General features: G+C 34.3%; 1 protein-coding gene across 1 annotated transcript in view; it reads left to right on the top strand.

The window, feature by feature from the left end:
* Positions 1-12,509, top strand: part of LOC118910036 (kelch-like protein 4) — a 167,236-nt gene that overhangs the window by 128,301 nt on the left and 26,426 nt on the right. Inside the window, exons 6-9 of the mRNA XM_057495525.1 lie at positions 3,607-3,774; positions 4,145-4,281; positions 7,230-7,426; positions 11,386-11,598. Coding sequence (XP_057351508.1) covers positions 3,607-3,774; positions 4,145-4,281; positions 7,230-7,426; positions 11,386-11,598 — 715 coding nt within the window. The remainder of the gene's footprint in view (positions 1-3,606; positions 3,775-4,144; positions 4,282-7,229; positions 7,427-11,385; positions 11,599-12,509) is intronic.

Below are 12,509 nucleotides of genomic sequence, written 5' to 3'. Positions count from 1 at the left end.
AACAAAATAGGATAAGTCAAAAGCTATTACAAAAAACAAACGAGATGATACTGATAAAAGGGTATACTTATTTATTAATAAGATATAATAATTATAAAGATAGAAGCAACAAACACCAGATCTCCTAAATATATGAAACAAACACTGACAGAATTGAAGGGAGAATTAGATGGAGCTACAATGATATTAGATGGAACTATAGTAATATTGATACCCCAGTATAAATAATCCAAAGAACAATCAGACATGACTTCAATAAGGAAATAGAGGACTTCAGCAGTACTATAGATTAATTGACCAAACAGACCTACAGAGAACAGTCCACCAAATAATAGAAAAATACAGATTTTTCTCAAGTGCATGTGGGATGTTCTCAAGATTAGCTCGTACTTTGACTGCAAAATTTAATACATTAAAGATTTAAATGATGCAAAGTACCTTTTCTGATAACAACGGCATGAAAACAAAAATTAATAAAAGGAAAATTAGAAAATCCCCCAATATGTGGAAATTTCAAGACACACTTAAACCATCAATAGGGCAAAGATAAAATCACAGGTGTAATTAGAAAATATCTTGAGTCAATGGAAATGAAGCCTCAGCATACCAAAACATACAGGATACAGCAAAAGCAGTGCTAAGAAGATAATTTGTAGTTATAAATGCTTACATTAAAAAAGAAAAAGGATGTCAAATAAAAATCTAACTTCATTCCTTATGTTACAAGATTAAATTAAAGATACTTTTGTATCCTTAACCAAATTAGGCTGAAGAACATTCACAGAATAAAATTATTTCCTGGCCAGAACTTCCCAAAACATATTCCTCCTTTACAATATGCCCATTCTAATACATGGTGGAGTATATGTGAGGATATCTAAGATAAATAGACATTTGATGTTTGATTGATTCAGTGTCAATCAACCATTACCTGAGCAGAGTAAAGATTAGGATAAGTGGGTTGACTGAAACCGAAATGTTTTCCAGTCTGTGGTGACAAGGGATTGTTCCTTTCCAAAACAGATGAAAACAGGCTCATTTTATAGCAGGCAATTTTAAGGATATTCATATCATGCTATCCTGATGATCCATATAGTAGAGTAACTTAAAGTCCCAAAGAAGATTCAGAGGTGAATCATTTATTTGAACTAAACAAAGAGTAATATCACCCTGGACCAATTGTATTTAAAAAAGCACAGGCTGACAGAGACGGGTAAGATTTCTCAAGGGAGGAACAACCTAAGACAGGCACAGTCACAGGGGGGCCATCAGGTGAGAAATTGAGGATCAACAGAGGTGAGGCTTAGAACCTCACACTCCCCCCCACCGTTTTGAGAGAAATCTTCTGCATCCGTGGATGTTTTGTTGCCCTTGTCTAGCTTGGATTAATACTTAGTCTATAGGCACACACCTGATCATCTACATTTGCCCTCTTACAGCACTAAACTATGTTTTCTACCTTTATCTTGCATCTACCGACCACTTCAGCATTTTATTAAAAAAATAATAATAATAATAATAATAAGGGAGAAATGTGGGGTTCACATATAAATCAAGTATAAAAATCAAACGAATAATCATATTTGACCTGATTGTTTATAGTTCATGATCCGTGATCAAAACTGAAAGTTTCTGTGATGACTGCCCTTGCACTGTTCACCATGTAAGAACTTATTCACTATGTAAGAACTTGTTCACCATGTAAGAACTTGTTCGTTATGCTTCAGAAGATTGGAGACTGTTGAGAGTTAGGCTTGGGGTTGATTAATGATTGTGCATTGAGTCCCCTGTACAGAATTTTATTGTTGTTAACAACCATTTGATCAATAAATATGAGAGATGCCCTCTCAAAAAATAAATAAATAAAATAAAATAGTCATCTGGGACAGCATCAGAAGTTAAGGTACCTGAAACGCAGAGATTTGGTGATGATGAAAGGTGATAATTGTCCTCTCTTTTTACATACTCTCTAGAGCCAACTTCATCTGTTTTTATGGTTTCATTCGGGGACCCATATGCTTATGGTTTCCAAGGCTGTATTTACAGCTTTGAACATACTCCTCAGTTCTGTGCTTAAATTTTAGTTGCCTACCAAAATATCTACCTAAATATTTCAGAGGCTTATAAAAATTTACATGTCCAAAATTAAAATAATCATCTTAATAATCTATTTCTCCTCTGCCCTCTAGATGTCTCTGTTAAAACTTTCTTCTCTCTTCCCCTCCTTATTTATTAGTTAACACATCAATTTTACTCCCTGCATATTTTTAAAACTTTTCTTTTCCATCCCCCCTTGCCACCATTTATCAGGGCCTCATCAACTCACCTGTCTGGAGAATTGTAAATTACCTTACAAACTAAATTAGTGTTTGTGGAGTTTTTATAGTTTTAAGCACCTTATTTCAAGTTTTAATAAGAGGAAATAAGATTATAAAAAGATTCAAACTACTACTGTGGAGGTGGAGTCATAGTTTACAAAGATAAAATGGAATAGGGTGTATCTGATCTCTTGTTTATACACTCCGATAGGCACCCCTTATATCATTTATAACAATTGTAATTAAACAATAGTAATTATATAATTTTTTTAAAAAGCACAGGCTGAATTGGGGGTGGGGGAACTTAAAATTAATCTTAACTGGGTGGTTGGAAAATGATGCCTGGAAGCAAGAAAGGTAACAATCAAAGTATCTAAGTGTGTTCATCCAACCATCAAATTTTTAAGTTTCTACTGATTGTAAGCCTCTATGTGCTTGTGTTAGTATTTAAATTCTGCTGTTGTGTGCTGTTGAAAGGACATATAAACAGCTTCCCTTATTGTAAATTCAACAGTTACCATATTTGCCTAAATAGTCAAAAGGTACAACTTCTAGTTAGAAGATGAGTAAGTTTTGGGGATCTAATGTACAGCATGGTAACTATACTTAATAATACTGTATTGGACACTTGAAAATTGATGAGAGAGTATATCTTAAATGTTCCTGCCACACACACAAGATAGTAACTATGTGAAGTGTTTGGTGTTCTAACTAAACTTATTGTAATCATATACAATATATATCTTCAAGTAATCATATTGCACACCTAAAATTATTCAATGTTATATGTCAATTGTATCCCATTAAATCTGAGAAAAGATATAAAAGATGGAAGTTGTATATTTTCTTAATGGGTTTGACATGTAGAGTGTAACCAAACTCTCAGGCTTGAGATTCTTCAAGAAATATTTCTCGTATGTTATGAGTACTTTGATACCTTTCAAACTTGAAAAATATTTTAAATCATGCCTACAATTTCATGCCTAATGGCAAAGCTGTGATACCTATAAAAATCAAAGGGTGGTATTTTGAAGTTTATGATTGTTCATATGGCAGTTACCAGTAGCCCTGCAACTAAACCATACCCCTTTATGGTTCCATGCCACGTATAAATACTAATAATGACACATCACTTTGATGGAAGGTTAGGTAGCAATCACAGTGAAATATTTAAAATCGGAGGGCAAATTTCAATTTTACTTTAATACAATATATTTCTTGTAGTTGATATGTCTAAATTTCCATGGGACATTTGCACTCACATATTCTCACTCTCACCCCCTTTTAGATTAGATACACAACACCCTGAAGAAATGGATGTCAGCAGATCTGAGGAGGAGTTCCGTGCTGTAAACCATGCAGAGAAAACTCTCCATAAAATAGAGGACTACTGGAAAGAGAAAAGACTGTGTGATGTGATACTCGTTGCTGGAAACATGCGAATCCCAGCCCATCGGTAAGTATCCTTATGCAGACAAAACATTTGGTGAGTATAACCAAGTATGAATCAACAAAAATCAGTCCATTGATTACAAATTGGAACACTAAGGAAAATGGATGTTTATCTTCCTGTATTGAAAAAGCAGTAGCATATTTGATCCATCGCCCTGTGTGATACTTAAAAGAGTTAAGCTAGGGAGAAATTGATGAACCCTCTAAAAGAAAATCATCTCATTTTACCTTTCTAATTCATAGCACTTTAATGAACTGTGAAAGATTTATGCAGAAACAGAGTTACCAGTGTTACAAACTTACTGTCTGCATTTCATGCTTTTCTGTGAGATTATGGACTAATTTAAGTTCCTGTGAAACATTTCTATTTCCAGGTTGGTTCTCAGTGCTATGTCAGATTATTTTGCTGTGATGTTTACTACCAACATGTGTGAAGCCACACAAGAAGAGGTCAAGATGGAAGGAATTGATCCTAATGCACTTAACTCCTTGGTTCAGTATGCTTACACAGGTAAGTGCTTGGTATGTATTAGCTGATTCAGTCCTCACAATAACCCTGCATTATATACCCACAGTACTATTATTCCTACTCCACCAGTGAGAAAACTGAAGGATAGACCAGTTAAGTAACTATCCTAAGGTAGTAAGGGGAAGAATCAGGATTTAAACTCAGTAGTATAAAAGAGAAAGAGGTAAATAATATGCAATAAAATTTTTTTACTGTGAGAGAATAGAGCTATTTTAACACCAATATACAAGAATATGTGTCTCTCTCTCATGGTTTGGGTACATTCTCATTTGTAAAAATGAGAGGGGAAATGGGATATTCCAATTCTACATTAGATTTTTAGTCAGTCGCTTCCTTGGAAATAATCATATCATATTTACCCAAACTATAAAATAAAGGTACCCAAGATGAATTTGGGGTCAACAAGTATTTATTTATTCACTCATTCATGTCAATTTAATTGAGTAATATTTGACAAATAAAATTGTACATACTGAAAAGTATACAGTGTAATGATTTGATATGCATATACATTGTTGAACCCTTACCAAAGTCATGAAAATTAAGGCACGGCAAATAGTGAACTATTTTCCATGGTGAGAATGCTTAAGCTATACTCTGACACAATTTTCAAGAATACAATAACCAATGCCATGTTGCTATCTGTAGACATCACACTGTACATTGGATCCTCACAACTTATTCTTCTTGTAACTGAGTTTGTACCCTTTGACCTGTATTTCTTCGTTTCCCCTTTTAGCCTCTGACAACTACCAATCTACTTGTTTCTATAAAATCAGCACTTTTTTTTTTAGATTCCACATACAAGTGATATTCTACATTATTTGTCTTTCTCTTTCTGGCTTATTCACTTAACATAATGCTCTCCAGTTTCATCCATGTTGTCACAAATGCCAGGCTTTCCATCATTCTCATCACTGAATAACATTCCATTGTGTGTGCACACATATACACACACACACACACACATACATACACACATATACAAACCACAGTTTCTTCATCCGTTCATCTGTCAAAGGACATTTAGGTTCCATATCTTGGCTATTGTGAGTAATGCTGCAATAAACACAGAGTGCAAATATCTCTTGAAGATCCTGATTTCATTTCCTTTGAATATATACCTAGGAGTGGGATTGCTGGATCATGTGTTAATTCTATTTTTAAATTTTTATTCAGGAACCTCCATACTGTGTTCCATAATGGTTGTGCCACTTTACATTCCCACCAACTGTACAAGGGTTCCTTTTTGCTCCAAAGCTTCAGCAACATTGGTTATCTCTTCTCTTTTTGATAACAGCCATCCTAACAGGTGTGAGAGAGTATCTCATGGTTTTGAGTTGCATCCCCCTGGTGATTGGTGATGCCCGGCACCTTTTCATGTACCTATTGGATCATTTGTATGTCTTCTTTGGAAAATGTCCATTCAGGTTCTTTGTCCATTTTTTAATCAATAATTTTATTTTGTGCTATTGAGTTGTATGAGACCTTAATACATTTTGATTATTAACCTGTTACCAGATATTCAGTTTGAAAATATTTTTCTCATTCTATAGGTCTTCTATTAAATTTATTTTTATTTCCTGTGGTGTGAAAAAGCTCTTTAGTTTAATGTTGTGTCACCTGTTTATTTTAGCTTTTGTTATCTGTATTTTGGTGGCTTACCCAAGAAATCATTTCAAGATTAAGGAGCCTTTATTTTGCTGTTTTCCTATAGTAGTTTTGTGGATTCATTCATTAAGCAATAAATATTCTTAATAACCAGGATAAGTTTCAATGTCTATAGCAGGTGAATCTTTAAATCTGAATCTAAGAATAGTTCATACTTCTCTGGGTCTCATGAGATATGGACAGGGCTCTCCCTTCAAAATCCAGGAAAAGAACAACACAGAAAAGTGTGCTGATGGACCGGATTTGTTTACAACATATTTTAGAGGTTGAACCAAATATAGATAATCTATCAGTATGTATTACTCTTTTCTTTATGGTTATGCAACCATATGGAATCTATATGAAGGTGTTTTAAAAGGCAAACTTACAAAGGAAGAGTTTATAATTTATATAATCCATCTGAAATATCATACCTTGTAATTTACCTATATTGTTTGGCCAAAACAAATAGGAATATAACTTATCAAAAAAACATAACATTTTCAATAATTCATCAATAGTGCTTGTTCCAAAAATAGCACAGCATATCAATACAGAGGAAATACCTTAAATAGCTATTTATTATATAAATAAATATGTGCTTATTGCAGCATATCAGTACACAGGAAATAGCTTAAGTAGCTCTGATCTCATTTTTAAAAATCCTTTACAGATAGCCTTTACATATATTATCAAACAGAGCCTGCTTTTTATACATACAAAAGTAACCATATAAGCAGTTGTTTATTTGTAGACTCTGAGCAGCATTTTCTTTCTTTTGAGATAGTCCAGGTGTCAATTTCTGGCAAAATATTTAGGAAAAGTCATCCTTATCAGCTAGTAAATGGAGACTTTAAGAAAACAGACGTATAACCTCAATGCTCTTATTTGCCAAGATGTTTTTCCACACAAATGACAGCTACCGCTTTGGCCAGGTGTATGATCCTTATATAATGATATAATGCTCCTTGAGTCATGATATAGACATGTTTTTAAATAAGGTTTAGATGCAGGTTTAAGATGGTAAAGAAATAACAATTTGCTCTTTGTAATGATAGTATTCACTGTTCATTTGCTACAGTTGTTTTTGGTAATCTAGACTGGCTCCCTTCATCCATCTTGTTAATGTTTATACAGATTCCCTAAAAAGATATTTCCTGAGTGGTTGTTGTACATTAGAAAAGACAGCCCTGCTAATGAGAGAATTGAAAAATTTCCAGTTAGCATATTTGTGCCTTATTTCATGGGACATATAATCATTATTTCTTCAAAACATCTAGGTGTTCTGCAATTGACAGAAGATACTACCGAACATTTGCTGGGTGCAGCTTGTCTTCTGCAGCTGACTCAAGTCATTGAAGTCTGCTCCAATTTTCTTATGAAGCAGCTCCATCCTTCAAACTGCTTAGGGATTCTGTCATTTGGTGATGCCTGTGGCTGCACAGAGCTCCTGAGAGTGGCATATAAGTACACAATGGTAAAATCATCTGCTTCAAATTAACTTATATAACACAATACATAACTTACAGATTTGTTTACTTATATACATATATGTGTGTATATGTGTATATATATATGTGGGTGTATGTATTTATACATCTATGAATATATATGTGTATATACGTAAAACCTTTCAAATGCAAAGATTATAATGTTGGGATAAAATTAAAAAGCAATATAAACATACGATTTGCAAACGACTTGCACCTAATGGTAGTATATGAAAGTATTTGTCTGGTTGAACTGTACTCAAGTTTCTCATTTTTGAAATTAAAAAGGTTTAATTAAATGTCAAAAGCTAAATAAATGGAAATTCTGCCAAACAAGTACATACTTCAAGTAGAATCCATAGTAGATAGGAAAATAAAGTTTCCCCGATGTTTTTACACTATTAGAACTTTAGTGTATAAAGTCACACAAATTATGATTTCTAATGAAAGTCTAATGTTCAATAAGGAAAAACAAATATTAATAGACCAATATTAACTGGAAGAACTTGAGAACTATCAAAATTAGTAAATGAGCCAATTCTTTTTAAGGGACTTCTTATGTCCTAGTGAAAACATATATTTTGGTTAAAAACAATTTTCAGTTCAATCCTTTAACTTACCTAACTTAAGATCTTTTTCAATTCTATTAGTAGAATTGTAATAATTGAACATGTTTGTATGTGTTAATTCTTTGAAAGTTGCATGGGATAAGGCTACATTTATTCAGTTAGATGGCAGTGACATGAAATACAGATTTCTGTAGGGAGGCAAGAAAAAGTAGACAGAAGATATTAAATTACCATTAATGGTAATATTTCCCTGATACAAAGAAGAAAATGAATGTTTTAGCTTCTGAAGTCGTGAACAACACAAGAAATGGATCTTTCTGTGAAAGCCAGTCAAAAGATAAATATTTCAAGCTAAGAAAACTGGTAGTTATTTAAAATTCAAAAATAAAACACAAATATATAAAGAAAACAATAGAAAATCACACATAAACAGAAACAAATAAAATTAACATTACAGTTTTAGGTTTGAGATGCGTTTAAATAAAGAGTATTTTCTAGAGTTTCTATGAAGACCTTAAAATGTTTAAATTTCTAATACTGGAATTCTCAAAATATTTCTTCTAAACCTTCTCTTTCTTCTTCCCAGCCCTGGTTATTGTTCAGAATTTGAAGTTTCGAACATATTCCTGAAATGTGGAGAGCCATATTATAATGGATTGGCATTTTTGACATGTCTCTTAATTATGCTATTTATATTCCTATATCCTAAATACAGATGCCGTATAATCTATAGGAACACCAGTTATATAATTCAAAGGTTAATCCTACACAAAACTAAACAAGAAAACTTCCCTGTTAAATTGCCTAAATTCTTGAACTAAGTATTAACAGTTTCCTGTCTGGTACCCTACTCTTGCAGACAAAACATATTCTGATAAACAGCTTGAATTATTTCTGTTTCTCAAAATGAACTTGTCTTCCTTTTCCTATTATGTGACTGAAACTGAGTGTTAGTGCAGGATGTGCATCAAAACACAATACTGTGGTCTCCTTAAATCCCCCTTCTTTAGTTTTTTTAGAAAATATGTAAAGATCTTGTTGTAATAATGCTTTTGTAATACACTATTGATAGTATAAAATGCAAATAAGTTTAATGTCTTGGAATAATGTTAAACTCCAAGAATTAATTACAGTCCCTTGATTTGTAAACTGAGTAAACAGATTGCCCTCCCTAATGTGAGAGAGCTTCATCCAGGAACACCCTCACAGACACACTCAAAATAGGATTTCACCAAAAGTCTGGACACTCCACAGCTCAAGGTGAGACGTAAAATTAAGCATCATGATTATATAAACAGTAGCCGGCATCAGTGAAACCCTCAGCAAGTGTGCTATATTCATTTAATAAGTTTTACAACAGTGTGTAAGTGTAGATTTAAAAAAATGAATAGGAAACCAAAGGCACAAAAGAAGACTCTTAGGAAGGTGCATGGAGAAGACTCTTTACCTTGAAATTAGGAGCAAAATAATTCTAATATAAGGCAATTTAGAATTAATCTTGACATAATATTTCTCTACAGTATTGGGTATGGCAGTGCCATATGTAGATACTTTAGACCAACACACGGTTATTTTTTATTTAGATTAATTCACTGTGTTGCCAAACAATTTTCAACAGTCTCATTAGGCAGGCTCTCTGAAGCCACAATCGATTCAAAAAATCTAATTTCTGGTTATATCTAAATATGACCCTAACGTAAAGCATTTTAATCATTTCTTAGCTTTCTCAAATCAGCCACCTCCCTTCCTTCCTCCTTCACTCCCTCCCTCCTGCCATCTCATTTACTTTGTTTCCTTTTCTTTCATTAGAGAGTGGATAGAAAGGAAAAGGAGGTATGGAGTCTTCTATAGTATTGACACTATTCTATTCGGAGTGTACATATAGTACCAGTAATGGGCAAGCACAAATTTTGGAGTGCTTTATCTTTTTCTTAACCCTTTTACAAAAATTATGTCACTTATGAAAAGCAGTTTCAGTACCAGACAAAATGAAGTAGACCTGAAGGCTTAGGTCTGAATCCATACTTGCCGTTTACTGCACAGGAGATCAAACAGTTCACATAGCCTGTTTTCTCCTCAGAAGATTTCCACCTCCCTCAAAATCTGATTGCTGACAACAGTGTCCATGACAGAAACCAGAAAAGTGTGACGTACTGTACAAATGTGATGTACTATGAGTTGTAGGAACAGTTCTAGTTCTATACTTTTGCTACAGGTGAGAGGGTTTTCCTCTGGAGACATCTGCTACAGTAAGATCATCAGGTCTTTCTCAATTGTTTGCTTCATTCACAAAAGGGCTCTTGGTCTAAACAAGCAAGTTAACTCAGATTTTATGGTATCAGAGCTTCCTGATGGGTATATCAAACTTGATATATTTTTCTACTAGGCTAACTCAGTTGCACAGTGACAAACTCAGAGTGGAGCTGAGGGAGTGTTTGATTTATCCAGATCTTCCAGTTATTCAGAGGCTGTCTCTGGCTTCTTCTAGAATATCTATTTAGTGGGCTACATAAATTGCCAACTAGACATGTTTATCTCCACTTCAGAAGTATAGTTCATTGCATTGAAAAGGAGATCCCTACTGAGAAAAATTTTGGAAATGATAATTGTGTTGTCACAGAAAATGTATGACCTTATAAATCAGAAAATATAGAGTTGTGTTTTGAGAGGTAAAAAATGAAACACAGCTGCCTGAAATTTGGACTTGATAAAATACAAGATAACACCATGAAAGAAGGAAAAAATGGAGATATAATATATAAAAATTGAGAGTCCCACTGCCCCCCAAAAATAATTCCACAGGAGTCGTTTAGATTATCCTGAAACTGGAGATTGTTGTCCATTATGAAAAAAACCTTTGCCTTGGTTAATAGAAGATCGTGTTTTAGCTATAAGAGAAAAGAGGTTTTCGTCAATTTCTTCCTCTCATCTCAGAGGAATTCAGCATGTTCAACCCTCAAATGCACAGCCAGAGCCACCCCTCCCAGGCCTTCAACTTAGTACCCACCTTGAAAATTCTCAGCCTTTCTCTTAAGGTTTTTGACTAGAGACCAACTCAACATCAGTTCTGGAGCCAAAAGCTGTTGTCACCCACAACAGCTGGGAAAGAAAATCAACTCGGCTACTCCCTGCGTGGCCCGTGAAATAGTTAAGGTTTTTCCTTGTATTCCATAAATATCCCTAGTGGAAGCATTTGGCTCTTCAGCCTCACAAGCACCCCCAGCCCCGCCCATGCCTCCTGTCCTAGGCAGTATAAATGCATATGTCTGTCTCTCCGGCCTTTTCTGAAATTTAACAAAGTGAAATGTTTTGATATTTTCATTGTGTTAATCAGTTTCCAAGGTACGAAGTTTCAGTAGAAGACCTTTCTTTTCTAGGAACACTTCACCGAGGTAGTAAAGAACGAAGAATTCCTCCTGCTTCCAGCTAATGAGCTTTGCAGTCTTCTGCAGAGTGATGATGTTAATGTGCCTGATGAAGATACCATTTTCAATGCTGTCATGCAGTGGGTGGATTATGATGTGCAGGCGAGGCAGCAAGACCTGGCAATGCTGCTTTCTTACATAAGACTGCCCTTGCTTCCACCACAGGTAGGGACATCTACCCAGGTAGAGCAAACTCTCCTTCTGAACTACCACTAGGCATTAATCCATTCCTTAGTTGCATAGTTTTATTTTTTTTAAAGGATTTCTGATAATTGGAGTGTACAGGATTTTTGAAGGACATATGCAGCCCTCAATAAGCAATATTTATGATGAAGGCAGAGAAAACAAGGATTTCTTTTGAAACCCTACTGGTAATCTCTGAATGTCAGTATAACCATTAGCTTCCATTTCCTGTCACACCAAAGGGCGCTTGTAACAACCAGGGAAAATGACTAGGTTAACTGTCTTTTTCTGCCCACCTTCTAGGCAAGGTGATGATAATTGGTACAGTATAATGTCAGAGGAGACTAGGAAGGAGTTAGATTAGGGATAATCACTACTGACATGGGTAATTAGCTGCTGTGATTGAAAGCATACTATAATAGTTGGATGCACTAGACAATCATTATAACAGCATCTTCATCGTGCATGCTGAAGAATTATCCTTAAAATGATTCTAAAAACAAACACCCTTGGATAAGATTCAAGATTGACCAATCTCATATTGAGTTTTAGTATGTGATGTTTAGGGAGGGCAGAATACAGTCCCACTACATAATTCTACCATTAGTGAAAACCATACTTTTTTCTCTGTACCTAATTGATCAATAGTAGATATCCTTTATGTATCATATATATGACTATATTGCACACTTCATATAGAGCCTGTGGCTGAAGTCCTGAAACATCATCCACATTGGGAGAAGGGACCTTATCTGGACCTAGTGGATCAGTAGTGTCATAGACACTAAAAAATTAATTGATTTTCAACATATTTACTAATTAAATGTTAATATTGAAAAACAGAATGCTAATTTGCTGATGATTTCTCTACATTTTTTTAAATTTTGTATTAA

The sequence above is a fragment of the Manis pentadactyla genome, chromosome X (assembly GCF_030020395.1).
Source record: "Manis pentadactyla isolate mManPen7 chromosome X, mManPen7.hap1, whole genome shotgun sequence".
Classification (NCBI taxonomy): domain Eukaryota; kingdom Metazoa; phylum Chordata; class Mammalia; order Pholidota; family Manidae; genus Manis; species Manis pentadactyla.
This window is presented reverse-complemented; position numbering and strand designations above follow the sequence as displayed.